Source organism: Diabrotica virgifera, chromosome 8, assembly GCF_917563875.1.
Source record: "Diabrotica virgifera virgifera chromosome 8, PGI_DIABVI_V3a".
NCBI lineage: Eukaryota > Metazoa > Arthropoda > Insecta > Coleoptera > Chrysomelidae > Diabrotica > Diabrotica virgifera.
The window spans coordinates 130,641,154-130,659,830 of NC_065450.1; the positions used below are offsets into that span (position 1 = coordinate 130,641,154).

The 18,677-nt window shown below is 31.6% G+C and overlaps 1 protein-coding gene across 1 annotated transcript in view; it reads left to right on the forward strand.

Annotated features, from left to right (window-relative positions):
- LOC126890264 (putative vitellogenin receptor) overlaps nucleotides 1–18,431 on the forward strand; it is a 244,250-nt gene extending 225,819 nt beyond the window's left edge. The window contains exons 20-21 of the mRNA XM_050659122.1: nucleotides 4,976–5,154; nucleotides 16,424–18,431. Coding sequence (XP_050515079.1) covers nucleotides 4,976–5,154; nucleotides 16,424–16,496 — 252 coding nt within the window. The 3' untranslated portion in view covers nucleotides 16,497–18,431. The remainder of the gene's footprint in view (nucleotides 1–4,975; nucleotides 5,155–16,423) is intronic.
- The last annotated feature ends 246 nt before the right edge of the window (nucleotides 18,432–18,677 follow it).

An 18,677-nucleotide genomic window follows, 5' to 3' on the forward strand; every position in this document is an offset into this window, starting at 1 on the left:
GAACCCACCCGGGGAAAGTTGTGACGATTCATGATGTCGGTCCTCTCTTCGGAGAAGCTTACTTGAAGGCAACTAGTATGGCAACAGCTATCTCAGGATTTAAGAAGACGGGTATTTGGCCATTTGAGAGACCTGATCCAAACGTTTTCGTGGCTGCAGATACAACTGATCGTCCTGGGCCTCTACTCGCTACATCTAACCTGCCATCAGCGTCCACTCCAGTGTCAAATGACATTCTCCTCCATAAGACTATTGTTAGTCCTGCGGATATTTTACCTATCCCACGGGTCGCTTCAAATATCGAAAATCCAACGAAGAAAAGGGCTCGATCAGGAAAAACTGTAGTAGCAACTTCTACCCCTTTTATTGAAGAGTTAAAGAATTTGAAGGCTCCGACCCCAAAAAATCCAACCAAGAAAGTTACGAAGCAACTATTTCAAAGCGACAGCGAAGAAGAAGATGATGCAAACATCAGCATTTATAGTGACACCGACAGCGGTTCAGAGTTGGACCTACCAGTTCAAATTCCTACCATAAAAACAGAAGATATTAAGGAAGGGATATATGTAGCTGTAGAGTACAACGGACAAACATTTCCCGGTTTAGTAATTTCAAAATCAGGTGAATCAGCGTCTGTAAAGTGTATGGAAAGGACGCAAAAATATTTCAAATGGCCTAATAAAGATGATGTATTAGATTACAACATTAAGGACATTAAAATGATTATTAATGAACCAAAACAGTTAAGACGAGGGTTTTTCAATGTTCCTGAGCTCTGTTTATATGCTTAGTTGAATAAATAATATTAATTCATTTTAAGTTTTTGTATTCCGCTTTACCTCCAATATGGCGGGTAAAGTGGAATATTACTCCACTTTTACTTTTGACGTTTTTCTCCGAAGTGGTGATATATTAGTTTAATTTCTTAACAGTACTACGTAGGGCTATAACGTAAGTGGCTTCTTCCATAAACTCAAACTTTTAAGACGAATACTTCTACCGGGATAGAAGCTTGAATCGGTAATTATTCCACTTTACCTACCTTTCCCCTACCAGTACTGTATATTGTATTGAATATATGCAATATTATGGTTACGGATTTATCATTCAAAAGCTTCAGCAGTTCTGTAGGTATTTCATCAGGTCCGTTTGCTTTTCCATTTTTAGCGTTTCTTATTGCGTATTCTACTTCTTCTTTCAATATGTCTGGCCTAGTTGCATTGATTATCTGAATTAAGTTGTTTCTATCGTCTTCAAATAATTCATTCAGGTATTCTGTCCATCTTTTTATTTTATTCTCTAGATCTACAATAAGATTTCCATCTTTGTCTTTAAGTTTACCTATTTGGCATTTCTTTATGCTTCCTGTTATCTCTTTTACTTTTTTGTGCATATTGAACGCATCGTACTTTTTCTCATAGGTTTCCATTTCTTCACACTGTTCTTTAATCCACGCCTCTTTGGCTTCTTTTATTCTCTTTTTTATGTGTTTGTTTATTTCTTTGTATTTGTCTAGGTAATTCTTCATCTTTCTTCCTTGTTCCATCAAGTCTAGTATGCCCTGTGTCATCCACCCCTTGTTCTTTGTTGTCGTTTTTGTCAGATGTTTCTTTCCTGCTGTTTGTATAGCTGTATTTATGTACTTTAATTTTTGGTTAACGTTATCTGTATCGTTAATTTTTTGTTGCACTGAACTGAGGTTTTCATTTATTTCTTCTCCTGTTTCTTGTCGTATATTTTTGTTTCTAAGTTTATCTAAATCTAGTGTCTTTTTGTGTGGTCTCCTAATCTTTTTTGGTCTCACCTCTATCACAGTAACTACCGGGTTATTATCTGAGCCTATATCAGCTCCTGGGTACGTCTTAGTACATTTAACAGCATTACGATACCTCCTTGCTATCAGAATGTAGTCTATTTGATTTCTCACTATTTTTTCTTTGGTATGTTGCGGAGATGTCCATGTATATAATCGCCGAGGAGGTAAATTAAAAAGGGTGTTTGTTATTACGAAGTCTTCGCTCTGGAAATATTGAATCAATAGATCTCCTCTGTCGTTTCTGTTTCCAAGTCCATAGTTTCCTACCTTACCTTGACCGATCTTGACATTAAGATCGCCCATTATTATGTTAACGTGTTGCTTTTTTATTGCTTTCAGCATTTCTTCTAAGTCGTTGTAGAATTGTTCTATTTCATCGTCATCTTTATCTGCTGTTGGTGCATAGACTTGAATAAGATTTATTAAGTTATGTCTTTCTTTAATTTGTATTAATATTAAGCGTTCTGAGTAAGGAGTACAGGTAATCAGAGAATGTTTCCATTTCTTTGAAATGATGATTCCAACACCGTACCGATGGGTGTTGTTGTCGATTCCGGAGTAATAAAATACGCCATCATTTCGTGTTGAACATTTCCCAGATCCTGGCCATTATGTATCGCTGATTCCTAAAACATCGATGTTTAGTCTATACATTTCTTGTTCAACATTATCCAGTTTTCCTGCAGAGAACAAACTTCTCACATTCCACGTTGCAACTCTTAAAGTTGTTGGTTTCTGCATTTTTGTACAAGGATTTTGCAGGTTTACGACCGAGTGAGCCTTGTAGTCTTGTGCTTTTCTCTCTCTGCCGGATCTTGGTATCCGATTCCCATAATCAGTAGAGTTTCCACTATTTTTGGTGTACACCGTAATGACTTAACTAGGGATACTCTATGAGTCTTTAATGCAGTGGTTCCCCGTTGCCTTCTGCATCCTTCCACCGTTGACCATCCTTGGTTCATCCGCCTTCGAGACCGATTTCTCGATCTCAGGACAAAAGAGTGCCCTTCCACATACTAGCTCATCCGCCCGAAGCCGTTGGCCAGTAAGTGGTGGGATTGCTTATACCGGCAATCATTCGGTAGATGTCACCATATCTGGTTACCCTCACTAAGTTTAGCCTGCAGGCCAATGCAGTTGCCCGGAGTGTGGCACGAGGAGCCATAAATGAGAGTTGGATGTCTTATGGGGACCAGTTATCAAGAACCATCTTCCGTCCATGACGCTCGATGTGGCCCTTCCGATAGAAAGGTACTACCCCTATAATACATCCCCATACATCACCATACATCGGTGGAGCTATACAGGCACAACTCTAAACCAAATAGACGGCCTCGGTGCAAACGGTAATAAGTTAAATTTTCTTATTTCCTTTTGCACAAATGAAATTTTTCATATTTAACTTATTACCTTCTACACGTAAAAATATGTGGCCTTTGAGTGGTAGTGGACCTATTTATTTTTGCACAGAGTTAGACATTGGTAAACCAATGAATATCACATGATAAAAAAACCGAAAAATGACTTGTTACCTTTTGCACTGAGGCCGTCCAAATACCAACAGCCTGCCTATTTAAGGGAAATTACCGCGATGCAATAATTCCACCTTTGAGACGCAAAACAGCGACATCTTTCCTAAAAACGAGGAAGACGAAAGGTCTTAGATACAAAGTTTACTGTAATAAAACAATTAAAATAATTGAAATTTGATTTTTGTAATTTGTTTTAATTTTTTTTTAAATAAATTTTGCAATAACTTCGAAATTACTGCATTTAGGCATAGGGAATATCACATGAAAAATAATCAGTATCTGTTAATGACTTCAAAACGCAAATAATATACAGAGTTTCCTATTTGAAATAAGAAAGTTCATTAAATTTCCAGACAAACGGAAGATCTGACAATAATGTAAATACCACTATAATATCGGCCGAATCAGAAGACTCTTACCCACCAAAATCTACAAAAATCGTTCTGACGGTTCTGAGATAATTGAGTCTTTCCATATATAAAACTCATTCTGTATAAGCAAAACTATGTTTTTCCTAACGTATCCTCCCCCCTGACTAGACCTTAAAGGGCCCGCTGTCATATAACCCCAAGAAAAAAAAATAAAATAAATTCGTTAATAATTAGTGAAAAATTCCCAGGAACCCGATTATCGAAACGGCATTTCAAAATGTTTAATCTCTGTGACGTTATTTTAGAAACAAGTTATAAACAAATTAGAACAATTTTTAAATGCCATTTTAGAGAGGAGTTTAATTGAAATTTGAATTTATCAATACATTTTTTGAAAATATACATAAAAATATAAAAAATAAGACCTTATACAGGTATATATTCTTTTGGCAACAACCGCGTTTTTGCAATTAAAAATATAGTAACATTTAATAAACAAAGAATAAATAATATAATATAATATGATATAATATAGTATAGTATAATATAATATAATATAATATAATATAATATAATATAATATAATATAATATAATATAATATAATATAATATAATATAATATAATATAATATAATATAATATAATATAATATAATATAATATAATATAATATAATATAATATAATATAATATAATAAACACACATTGGTTTCATTGCTCCTGTAGTGATCCTTTCCCAAGTTAACATAATATGCTCCTTCTCAGAGGCATTTTTCAGTACGTCACAAGTGACCGAAAAAAAGGTAAGTCCGTGATAATACACATTTATAACAATTATTCTAACATGACATTTAAGTTAAATGTGACAGTTGTCAAAATCGTAATCAGCCAAATATGAAAAGGGTATTGCAGTTTAACCCTTGTATTTGCAATTTGGTATAAAAACAAATCAATTGTGTTTATTGCATTTATATAATGGTATTTTCTTTGATTTGTATAGTCTTATAAATTGTACAGATTATAGTCGTGTATATTATAATTCGTAAATCATTTTTTGTTCAATTATAGCGTCATTTATCAGCAACTAGAATAAATGTTATAAATGGCTATGCTCACGGACGTACCTTTTCTTCTCTCACTTCCAACTTAATGCGTTAGAAAGAAATCGAAAAACTGTGATGCACTGAAAGATGCCTCTGAGAAAGAAATACACCTAATTATTACTCTCAGTGTTTTGATTAAATTATGTTTTTAAGGGCAATCAGTCAGGAAATAATAACAAGTTTGCTGTACACACTACTCCAATACAGACGGCATCCGATAAATACTCCGGAGCAGTGGTATCAGCAATATTAGTTCCACTACTATTAGTTTTCTTTGGAGCAGTATTTTATTATTTGCTAAAAAAGAAGCGTCATACTTCCTTAAATATACGGTAAGTGTACAAACTTTTGTAAGCTGTAGTTCCTCTGGCTAGTTTTAGGAAACTCAAGGTTGATGGGCCATTTTTCTGGTACACTATTTGCTTCCTTTTTGAAATTTTAAAACTTATAACGATACTTTTTCAATGCTTCCAAACACATATTCAAACGTTTTAAGCCATTGAAAAGATCCGGTGGCTTTCGACTGAAGTGGTTTAGAGGCTGAATCAATAGGTTGCTGAATGTTGCAATGAAAAACCAATAACATATTAAAATTGTATCTGATATACAATGATAATAAATGTCATCTGATTTGAAATTTAACAGAATTTTTAACGCTTTTTGGACTTCAACAAACCGAATTTTTAGGGCAAAAATAGCACATAACTTCAAAGTTGAAGACTCCCATTCTTTATTGCATAACAAAATTGATAAGATATTTCATCATTTGATACTATGGCCAAATGTTATAAAGGCTACAGCTGGATAAGATGGTCAAAAATGCCCCCGCACCGATCAGCCCCGCTACCTACTTAAGTTTTCGATAAAGGATATAAAATTATGCCCTCATGCAAATTTTTAGTTTTCCAGAGGTCCTAAAACCTCTTAAATCGAGAAAAGAAAAATTTTTAGGTTTTATTTTTTTGTGAGCGCAATTTTACTTTAAAAAATCTGAAAAAATTCAAGAGGTTGTATCTTTTGAATACAAAACAACCTGATTTTTTTCAGATTTTTGTAATAAAAAATGAGCTAGGAAAATTTATTGAAATATTTAAAAAAATTTTAGGTTATGATAATATGATTTGGCCAACTTTTAAATAGTATTTTTTTGTATACTTTTTGCTGTTATTTTGAATGACAGAGGCAGAATTTTTAATATCTGAGCGGAAAGAACGAAAAAATCGAAAAAACCGTTTTTGGCTGTCGCGAGATGCATCTAGGGACAGCCAATTTTAGGATTTAGGATCCTGACAACAACAATTGAAAAAAAACTATAAGTGTGAAAATTTGGTATGTGGGGTTATAATAATATTTGGAACAACTTTTCCAAATAACTTTTTCTGATATCTCTAACGCGAAGCAAATCGAATTGCGTATCGAAAATTCACCCTGTTTGTGGATTCGCAGTAGGCCGCGTTTAAAATTTAAAATTCAGTTGACTATTTTAAAAATTGTTAACCATCACCCTGTATGACTGCAAAATTTCAAATCTGTATATATTTTAATAGCCGAAACATATGGGTGTCTTCATCTTAAATGCGACACACTGTATCTTATCATTTTGATAATTTATTGCAACTAATATAGTCGTATTTTTTATAGATTCAAAATATACAATCAAAATACTGACTAATTCACTAATTTTATCATAAAAAGTTCAAATTGGTTGCATTGAAGTATTGAACCAATTAATGCGTAATAGTATTAGGTACAATAGTGAGTTTTATGTATAGAAACCCTCAAGTATCTCGGAAACGGCTTGAACGATTTTTATAGGTTTTGGTGGGTAGGGAATATATATTTATATTTTTATAGAACTAACTCATAAATATTGGCAATATCATTTTAAAGTCTTCTACTTTAAAATGTATAATATATGTCTGCATTGCCGATATAAATGAGTCAGATTAAATAAATTATTAGAAGAATTTTTTTACTAAGCAACAACATTTTTGTTTAATTCATTAATATTTTTTGTATTTTGACAACCACACCCGATTTGGGCGTCGAAACGTTAATAAAATCATTTTTTTAGTAAAATTGTGGCTTATGTCCCATCAAAACTAGTTAATTGGTGGGTAGGGATTTTCTAATGCAGCCGATATTACAGTGATAATTACATTGTTGTCAGATTTTCCGTTTTTCTGGAGATCCAATGAACAATGGTAGCATTATCATATAAAGGTGCTCTTCAACCCCTGCTTGTGAATAGCAGCCAGATCTCTACCGTTGATTCTGTAAAATTTCTTGGTATTCTTTTAGACAGCAACCTCAAATGGTCCCTTCATATCGATTTGTTAAGTAAGAAACTCGCCTCGGCCTGCTATGCCATAAGATCTGTTTCGAAGGAACTCAATTTAGCATCTTCTAAAATAACATATTTTTCTTTATTCGAGTCTCATCTTCGATATGGTCTTCCTTTTTGGGGGTCTAGTACAGCTGCCCAATTTGATGTTATTTTCAAATTACAAAAAAGAGCAATAAGATATCTGTTTGGCCTCAGAAGAACAACCCATTGCAGAAGTTACTTTAAAGATCACGAAATTTTAACCCTTCCATCTTTGTATATTTTAGAAACTGTTTGCTTAATTCGTAAACACATGCATGTCTTTCCAGCAAGGCCTCATCATGACTACTCCACCAGAAATTCAACTTTTGATGTCTATTTACCGATCCCGTCTTCTGAGTTAGTAAAGAAATCTATACTATATTCCGCAAAAAAACTATACAACCATCTCCCTTTACAACTTAAATCTGCAACATCCTTTCTCAAGTTCCGTAAAATGACAAAAGCTCATTTATCTAAAAGACCATATTATTCAGTAGAAGAGTTTCTTAATGACTAACTAAGAAATCACAGTAATGTACAAGTAACTAAAGTGTATTTATCTATATTTGGGTGTCACATACAGCAGCTTAAACTTATTAGTTCCTTTGTTTGTGTTTTATTATATTATGTTGTAGGTTCAATTTTGCAATTTATAGTAATTTTGCAATATATTGGTTTTTGTTTTTTTACTTCACTTTTTTTTAACTTGTTTATATATTTTTTTTATTGACGATTTATCTAATTTTATAAAATTGTATTTGTTATTGTTATTGTTATGTATATCTTTTTCGTGAATCTATGTTAAGCTTTGTCCATAAAATTGTATAATTTTCAGTGACAATAAAGCATATTTCTATTCTATTCTATTCTAACTTTCTTATTTCAAATGGAACATCCTGTATATTTTTTGCGTTTTAAAGTTCTTAAGATATACTGATTATTTTTCATGTTATATTCCCTATACCTAAATACCATAGTTTCAGAGTTATTGCTACGTTTATTAAAAAAAAAATAAACAAATATAAAAATCAATTTTTGCGGCCTGTGTAGACATTATTTTACGTTATTTGGATCATTGGGAACAAAAAAGGTCTTTTGTAATTTATCTCTAAAATTTAAAACGTTTTCGAGTTAAAAACAATTTAAAACTGAAAAAAAAAATCGAATAATGACGATATTCAAGGTTCAAATACACAAATAAAAAATATTATTTTTGAAACTGCGGAGTACCCAAATTCAAGCTAAACCCTTCTTCCAGGGGTTCGCTATAAAAAATTTTTTGGCACGTTTTATTCCAAAAAAATAGCTTTTTAAATGTTAATGAAGCGCATATGAGAAGACGGGCGATCGGGATGCATTAACAACTAAAAAACAATATTTTAGAATTAAACCAGCTCAAATTACTTACTGTTAACTGCTAAAATATGGCTTTAGCTTGAATTTCTGTACTTCTATTCGCAGTTTCAAAAATAATATTTTTGATTTTGTTTTTTAACCTTGAAGATCGTCATTATTCGAATTCTTTTCAGTTTTAAATTATTTATAACTCCAAAACGATTAATTTTAGAGAAACATTACAAGAGAACTTTTTTGTTCCTGATGGTCCAAAGAACGCAAAATAATGTCTACCCGGACCGAAAAAATTGATTTTTATAATTTGTTTAAAAAGTTAAATGTAGCAATAACTCCGAAATGATGGTCTTTAGGTATAGGGAATATAACATGGAAAATAATCACTATTTCTTAAGGACTTCAAAACGAAAAAAATAAACAGGGTTGTTCCATTTGAAATAAGAAAGTTAATATCGGGCACATTAGAAAACCCCTACTCACCACAATCTATAAAAATCGTGCAAGCCGTTTCCTATACAATTGAGGGTTTCAATACATAAAACTCACTTTCATACATAAAACTGTGTATTATATTATATTATTACACATTAATTGGTTCAATACTTCAATGCAATCAATTTGAAATTTTTATGATAAAATTAATGAATTAGTCAGTATTTTGATTGTATACTTTGAATCTATAAAAAATACTACTATATTAGTTGCAACAAATTATCAAATTGATAAGATACAGTGGTCGCATTTAAGATGAAGACACCCCTATGTTTCGGCTATCAAAATATATACTGATTTAAAATTTTGCACAGTCATACAGGGTGATGTTTCACAATTTTTAAAATAGTCAACTAAACTTTAAATTTTAAACGCGGCCTACAGGCCGAAAACTGGATACCTAAATCCACAAACAGGGTGAATTTTCGATATGCGATTCGACTGGCTTCGCGTTAGAGATATCGAAAAAAGTTATTTGGAAAAGTTGTTCCAAATATTATTATAACCCCACATAAAAAATTTTATGACAAAATTTACACTTTTAGTTTTTTTTCAGTTGTTGTAGTCAGGATCCTAATTCCTAAAATTGGCTGTCCCGAGATGCATCTTGAGACAGCCAAAAACGGTTTTTTCGATTTTTTCGTTGTTTCCGCTCAGGTATTAAAAATTCTGCCTATGCCATTCAAAAGAACAGCAAAAAGTACATAAAAGACTATTATTTAAAAGTTTTCCAAATCATATTATCATACCCTAAAAATTTTTGAAAAATTTCAAAAAAATTTCCTGGGATCATTTTTTATTACAAAAATCTGAAAAAAATCAGGTTGTTTTGTATTCAAAAGATACAACCTTTTGAATTTTTTCAGATTTTTTAAAGTAAAATTGCGCTCACAAAAAATAAAACCTAAAAATTCTTCTTTTCTCGGTTTAAGAGGTTTTAGGACCTCTGGAAAGCTAAAAATTTGCATGAGGGCATAATTTTATATCCTTTATCGAAAACATAAGTAGCGGGGCTAATCGGTGCGGGGGCATTATTGACCATTTTATCCCGCTATAGCCTTTGTTAAACCGTTTTAAAAAAAATTTTCATTTCAAAATCCTCCCTTACTGCATCATTAGGCACTAGATTTAAGTCATTTGAGCAGCACAGTGAACGTATTCGCTCCGTGCATTACTGACGCGACACCTAGCGTCGACATTTTAGGCGGCAACGATTTGAAGTTACGCATATGATACATAGATATATATTGTGAAATTTAAAATTATTAATACTAAGTTTTTACACTATGTATATTTTTCCAATTTATGTATAAAACGGATGTAGTACATATTAAGAATTGAGTTTCTAAAAATTCATCACAATTTATCTTTTCAACCCCAAACGTAACAAAAAGGGAAAAACCTATCCTCGTTTTTAAACTACGAAGAGTAATTCAAATTCATTGATCTTGAGAAAGCATATGATAGAGTTCCTCGAGAGATTCTGTGTTGGGCACTCAATAAGAAAAGAGTCCCTGGCGAATATGTAAAGATTGTGAGAGACATGTATGAGGGAGTAACGACTAGTGTTAGAACAGGTGTGGGAGAGACTGATAAATTTCAGGTGAAAGTAGGATTGCACCAAGGCTCGGTGCTTAGTTCTTATTTATTTTCATTAGTTTTGGACCAGATAACAGCGAAACTACAGGGTAGTATTCCATGGTGCCTAATGTATGCTGATGATGTAGTGTTAATAGGAAATAATGAAAGAGACAAAAACAGAGTATTTGGAATGTTCATTTAAAGACGGAGTTACTACAAATAAAATGGTATCTTTGGATGGTGAAATGATTGTGAAAGGCAATAGTGTTAAGTACCTAGGATCGGTATTATAGAGTAATGGAGAAATAGATGGAGATGCATGCAGTAGAATTAGGGCTGGATGGATGAAGTGGAAAGAAGCGAGTGGTGTGTTGTCTGACAGAAAAATTCCAATGAAGCTGAAGGGAAAATTATATAAAACAGCCATAAGACCGACTATGATGCACAGAACTGAATGTCGGGCAGTGAAAAAGAAAGAGGAACAACGAATGCATGTGGCGGAAATGAGAATGCTTAGATGGATGAGTGGAGTGACAAAGAAGGATAAAATTAGAAATGAGTATATTAGGGGAAGTATAGGTGTGGCACCAATTGATGCCAAAATGAGAGAGCATAGGTTAAGATGGTTTGGTCATGTTCAGCGTCGAGACGTTAATCATCCAATATGAAGAATAGCTGAAGTGCAGATTCCTAGAAGGAGTAGCAGAGGAAGACCAAAGAAGACCTGGGGGGAGACGATAAAGCAGGACATGTTGGTAAAGGGGATTAACATTGCTATGACTCAAGACAGAGTTGTGTGGAGAAATGCAATTAGGGCAGCCGACCCCGCATAGGAATAAGGCAAAGAGAATGATAATGAAGAGTAATTCAAATTTACCGCGCTATAATGCTTGTTTGTAATGGTTCCAACCGCATGCAAGTTTACTCCACTAAATTATATAATTTTGACAATATTGACTTTTAAATTTCTTAGGTTAATTATATCGGCGATTTTTTGTGATTTCTGAGTTATGTATTTCTTTAATTTTTAAATTTTTAATCTACATATATATATATATATATATATATATATATATATATATATATATATAAACAAATGTTGTTTTTAGAACTCTTTAGTTTTATTATACTTCGGAAAAATCAAACAAGGTAGAACATTTTGTAATTTCATTAAGAAATGTTTAATAAACAACATATTAAAAAGTTCTACTCGAGAAGTGGGTGCTTCATTTTTTATTAAACAAATGAACTACGAAATTAGATGTTTTTTAAAATAATTCCGAAAATATAAATTTTAGAAAAATAATGATTTGACCATTGAAAAATTCAGAAAATTTTACAAAAAAAACCTTATAAAAAGAATTTTCTAAAATTAAATTTGTATCTACCATAATTTTTTATTTATAACGCTAAAGTCACCCTTTTCACAAACATTGGCGCGCTGTAAACTAGCGTACGGCGAAGTGCACGGTTGACTTATTTTAATGTAATTCTTTAACCAATGGATCAAATGAAATTTTATAAATTGAACATAATAGAAGAATAACTAAGCTATCTTATGGTTATAATAAATATAAATAAAATTTATGGGCATAAGTACGGCGTAGGCGGAAAGTGAGCCCTACATGAATTTTGTTTAAAAATGATTTAAATATGAGTAACTAATACAATTTTTCTTATAAAACTCTCAATTTTGCACAACTTACTTTCAAGCATCTTACTAAATGGTGTTTCATTCAAAAAAATCTCAAAAATTTAATTCACATGATATGACGTCTCAAAAAATGTAATTTTTGAAATCTTCGTAGTTTTATAGAATTACCACCCTTTTAAGACGGTATTACTCAAGTTTGAACAGATCTATTACAGTTTTATAAGTGCTTTTTTAAAGCTTAGGATACAGTCTTTAAAATTCACTGAATTATTTTACTTTAGAAATGAAATAAACTATTTCTTTTTGAGAAAATTAAGAAAGATAACAAAAATGTAATAAAAAAACCGAAAATTACTAGCTAAAAAAATGTTTATACAAAGTGATCAAAACTTTTTCTGTAAAACTTACCTAAAATACATTTAATAATAAGCTTTAACAATAATAAATTTTCAGTAAAAAAAAAATTTTTAGCTCTTATACAGTATGTCTGCGTAACTTGGAACCTATTGATAACTTTTTTATTATCAGTTTTACGAAAAAAAGTTATTTTTATAAGATCTATGCATTGTATGTAATCTAAGACGCAATCATCAAATAAAAAATTTAATTAATTTTATACGAGGTATGCCAAAAAATATGAATTTCACTCAAGAGTAAAGTACCTTTACATTTCAAAATATCGAAAATTGTTATTAAGAAAAGTTGTTTGGAATTAAAAAAATTGTTTTAGTGTTCAATTACATCCTTCTAATTAATATATTGTGAATAATAAAACTTAACTCTTAAGAAATACATATTTTTTACATACCTCGTATAAAATTAAAAAAGTTTAATATCTAATGGTTGTAGCTTAGATTTTAGACCAGGGAGAGCATTTTATGAAGAATAATTTTTTTCTTAAAAGTGATAATAAAATAGTTATCATAATTGCAATAAAGTGATGATGAGTATCCGTAAATTCAGAAAAAATTGAAAAAAAATTTTTATTACAATGATGTAATTTTATATTTAAACATAGTTTTAATTTCAAACAACTTTTCATAATAGCATTTTTTGATATTCTGGAATACAAAGGTACTTTATTCTTTAACAAAATTCATATTTTTGACATAACTCGTATAAAATTGATAAAATTTGATATCTGATGGTTGAGTTTTAGATTTTTGACTATCCAGAGCATTTTATGAAGAATAACTTGTTTTCGTAAAATTGATAATAAAAAAGTTTTCCATATGTGGTTCCTAGCTACGCAGACATACTGTACATGTAGGTATGTACTTCTGTATAAGAATTTTTAAATTGCAATGTCATATTCGGATTCAGCATAATCAAAAACAAAATAGAAACATATTTGATCAAAGTAAAATGATGAATTTAACGATATTTTTAAAATTGTTTATACAAAACAATTGTTATTGTTTAAAAAATTAATAAACAAATCTGCGAGTAGAAATTTTTACTTTAACATGTATATAAACTAGAAAAAAAGTTTTAGAAAAATATAAGCTTGTTTGAATTTTTCCGATGCAAACAATGCATATTTTTGTTCTAATTGCACTCCCCTATTAGTCTTATAAGTTGTCCGATACTGATTACTGGATAGCCGTAATAAAAAGAACATGAATCGGGTGATCTTTATAGTGTCATGATTTGACGTGAATCTGTCTTTTGAGTTCATTCCGCCTAGTTTAAGAGCATACAGTAATGCGTCATCCATATAACTTCGAGAGATACTATCATACCTTTTTTCGAAAGTTCTACGAGACTTTGACAAAAGTGGTAGTATTTGACATTATCTAATTGACAATATTTAGTCATCGGCGCGCTCAATGAAAGTAATAGAAAACAATTTTATTATTAGCAAATAAATATTTATAAAAATAAACCAAACTGGGTGAAAATTTTATGCTTACATAGGTATTTGCACGAAATAATAATAAATCAATAGTAAATAATAATTACGTTTTGAAGCGAAACAAGAGCCGTCTGATTTTATTTAGTTCATAGAGCTCCAAAAGCACTCTAACTAGTTTCAACGCTTTTTTAAATAGAACTTTCAAATTAACTTTTCCCATTTTTTTAAACTATAGATAATATTTTTAGAATAAAAAATCCTCCTAAAATTTTATATAGGTACTCGCATTAGAATTCGAAATATTTTTAATACTTACCTATAAGTGAAACTTACAATAATATAACAATAATTTATTTTTCAAATAGTCCAGTTTTATTACACAAAATCAACACAATGATCAACACTAACGAATTCTTAAAATAATACACTACTGCACTGAACAGATATCGATACAGTTACACTTAGAAATCTGACACAGGTCAGATTTGTCAAAATGACAGTGACTATTTCGCTATGTTGACTAATCAGTTATTTAGTTATGTGTTCTATTTCTTGTTAGAGATAAAAAATTTTAGTTGTTCCAATATGACACAAATTCTAGGCATGGGATAAAAAAGTTTATTTGAAGAAAGTTTATTTTTTTGTTCTTCTTAATGGCGGTACTCCTTTTTTGCAATATTTTATTTTAGTTATACAGTAGTTTCCACATACTAACATATTTCTCAAATTGGGCTCTTTACCGCCATTGTTTATTACATTACGGATATGTGTGCCAAATATCTCGAAAATTTTTAAAATTACAGCCGCAATCTTGGACCGCATTTTTTGCTACCTGTTGATCGCTACTGTTGCCTCTTAAATCTTTTCTCTAATTTATTTGTCATTACTGGAGATCTATAGAAATTAAGCTTATTTTTGTCTATTATTAGCATAATTAAATACTTGCGCAACATCTATTTACCATTTTTAATACCTAAAATTTGTTATATAAACAATGACACTGATATTAGAAAGAAACGCCCAAATTGTGTTATTTCGCCACTAGAGACGCTGGCATTGTTTCGTGTATCTCCACCATGATAACGCACGGAGCGAATACGGCCTTATTAAGTTCGATATATTTTATGAGTTTCTGAACTCCAATAAGTGCCATTCATTGTGTTCACCACCATGTGCCATCATGTCCTTATTCTCAACACTTATTTATTTATATGTAGGTATATTTTTGTCCTTTATGAATTTAATGACTTGGTTAGACATTGGGTGCGTTCGGACGACCACAGCGGCTGGACAGCTGAGCCAGCAGTAGCTGTCAGACGTCATCGCTGGAAGTCAGCCGCTGAGAGATTTACTAAGCTTTCCCTATCACGGCTGGATACAACCACTCAGCCGATTTCTGCTGACAGTCAGCCGCTATGGTCGTCCGAACGCACCCATTGCTAAGACTGTTTGGTGTTTAATTTCATGAAATTCTAAAAATGGCTTTTCAATGGAAAGCTCCGTTGGGATTCCATTGGGATGCCGTTTTTCTCGATCATACAATATAAGACTTAAATTCGCAAAGATCTGTTTTTGAAATATCTTAATTCATATCGAATATGATAGAGTAAAATGGTTCATCGCTTATTTCCTTTATGAGTGCATGTTCTACTTTTGCAACCATAACAGATACGAGCTTATTTTGTTTTCTTGGACTTTGGTCTTAGACTTTATGATCTTATGGTCCTTTGGTTTCCTGTACAATTTTTGTAATATCTGATCGTATTTAACTTAACAATACTCAAAAAGTGTCCTTGATAACTTGGATCTTGTTATCTGCTTTTTTTCTGTGGCCATGGAAGGTTAAATTGATTGCACGTTAAAAGCGTTAGATTAACATCATGGACTCAGAGTGTACAGGGCGTCTAAAATTTTTTTTCTTTTTTGATCTTAGACACTTGCTCTCCATCTTGTGTTCATCAAGCGTAAGATAAAAATCCAGGTGAAAATACAGTAAGTGCAGGTAAAAGAAAAACTTCATGAAAAGTATATAAGAAAGTATTTTATAATAAATATTCTACCTCAAGATCAGGAATTTTAAATTTTTATTATTAAACATTTTTCGAAAATACTGCATTTGGTTTATTTATTACTCCACTAATAGTCGTGAAGAAAATATATGTACACTTACACTGTTAAAACCAGATATTGATAAATCGTAAGCAAAATTTTGCTAACGATGTTTTTCAAGTTTATAAATGCCATATTTTCTTCCTACTTTTTTTAGATATATCAGTTACAGGTAACTTTTTATTTTAGCATGCGATTTCAAAACCTACTCTACGAAAAACCTGTCGAAGACCAGTACACCACGAGTACACAAATCCTATAATTGTGATCGAAATAGGAAGTTATGAGGACTATGCGAAAGATGGTAGCAGAATTTTAAACGTCAGTTGTGTTTGTTAAGTTTGCATATTTTTGTTGCGTCATTCTTTGTAATGTTTAATTTAATCTAAAGTGGCCCACAAATTGCGTTATTGTTCGACAGTTTTGTTCGAACAAAACTGTCGTTCTTGCTCGCTTGCAAAAATGACGCAATAATTATTTTGTTCGAACAGACTTTCTCGACAGACTTTTGTTCGAACAAAACTGTCGAGAAATAACGCAATTTATCGGACGCTATTAACGTTATTTTAATCTTTTGAAGTGTATTTAAATCAAAAGAGCTCTTACACTTCACAAATACACATAGTTTCAAAAGTTATGCATCACCCCTCGTATTCACGATATTTACGCTTTTATAAATCCGTATCTTTATCACATATTTATTGAGCCTTTTTTATAAAAATATACCTTTTTTGGTTTTTTATTATATTTGAATACCTATTTAATTGACCTGGTTTTGCCAAGGTGTAAACATTTGAAAAATTTATTCTGGTGAAATTTTTGAAAACGTGATTAAAAATGAATGGTACATTAATTTATGAGTTGGACCGTATAAGAATTATCGATTTAGTTGAGAAGAAGGCCATTCACAGCGGTTCGTGGAGAAAAGAGTGGGTATTTCTCAGAGTGATGTCTCACGGATATGGAATAGGTTGCTGGAGACAAACTCGATACGGAATAGAGTAGGTCTGGTAGACCCCGAGTTACCAATGATCAACAGAATAGATATATCAGAATTTCCAACCGTAGAAATTCTTCTATGTCTGTACCAGCCCTCCAAAGAGAATTCAGGCATGCTACAGGAGTCAGAGTATCGTTGTCTACAATAAGAAGAAGAATTTTAGACTCAGGTTTGAGGAGACGCCGACCAATAAGAGTTCCTCAGCTACAATCTAGATATATTTTGGACCGCCTTCAGTGGACTCAAGAACACATACAGCTCCCCGAACAGTTTTGGAATTTTGTGCTTTTTTCAGACGAAACCAGAATCTATTTAAATAGTGATAACCGGCGAATTCGTGTGTGACTAGTTGTGCAGTTCTTGTTGGCTCTCGCCACACACGAATTCGCCGGGTATCACTATTTAAATAGATTCTGGTTTCGTCTGAAAAAGCACAAAATTCCAAAACTGTTCGGGGAGCTGTATGTGTTCTTGAGTCCACTGAAGGCGGTCCAAAATATATCTAGATTGTAGCTGAGGAACTCTTATTGGTCGGCGTCTCCTCAAACCTGAGTCTAAAATTCTTCTTCTTATTGTAGACAGCGATACTCTGACTCCTGTAGTATGCCTGAATTCTCTTTGGAGGGCTGGTACAGACATAGAAGAATTTCTACGGTTGGAACGTTTTCAAAAAATTTCACCAGAATAAATTTTTCAAATGTTTACACCTTGGCAAAACCAGGTCAATTAAATGGGTAATCAAATAAAAAAAAACAAAAATGGTATATGTTTTATATAAAAAGGCCCATTAAATATGTGATAAAGATACGGATTTATAAAAGCGTAAACATCGTGAATACGAGAGGTGATGCATAACTTTTGAAACTATGTGTATTAAATTCACAATTCATGATAATAATTACATTGTCGAACACATTAAAATCAAAATGGATACGAATTAATGTTGATCCCTATATCGAAAAAAAAAAAAAGAGTTTAAACATAATATTCATAAATAAATATATAGATAAAATTGTAATGCTGTAAAAAATATCCTCTGTATTGTTACTAAAGTTGTCTACCAACAGGTGCATTTGTCAACATGAAATTACATTATTATAGAATAGGTTAAACGCATAGTTATTTAGGTACATTTTAATAAAATTTTATGAACTTTAAAATGTATTTTGTTGTCTAAATAAAAAGAAAATAAATAAATATGTTATTAAAAAAACCTAGTGGTCAGAAAATGATAGATAGGCACTTTTGTTTTTGTGCCAATAATTATTAGGAAAACAATATGTGTTTTTACTTCCTCTATGGTCTAAAATTACATCTTTCGGGATTTATAAAAAAAAATGAAACAAGATCCAATAGAAATAACAGCAAATGTAACGTACGAATATACAACTAGGCGGCGTACGTTGCAAATAGGTAACGTACGTACGTATACATTTAAATAAA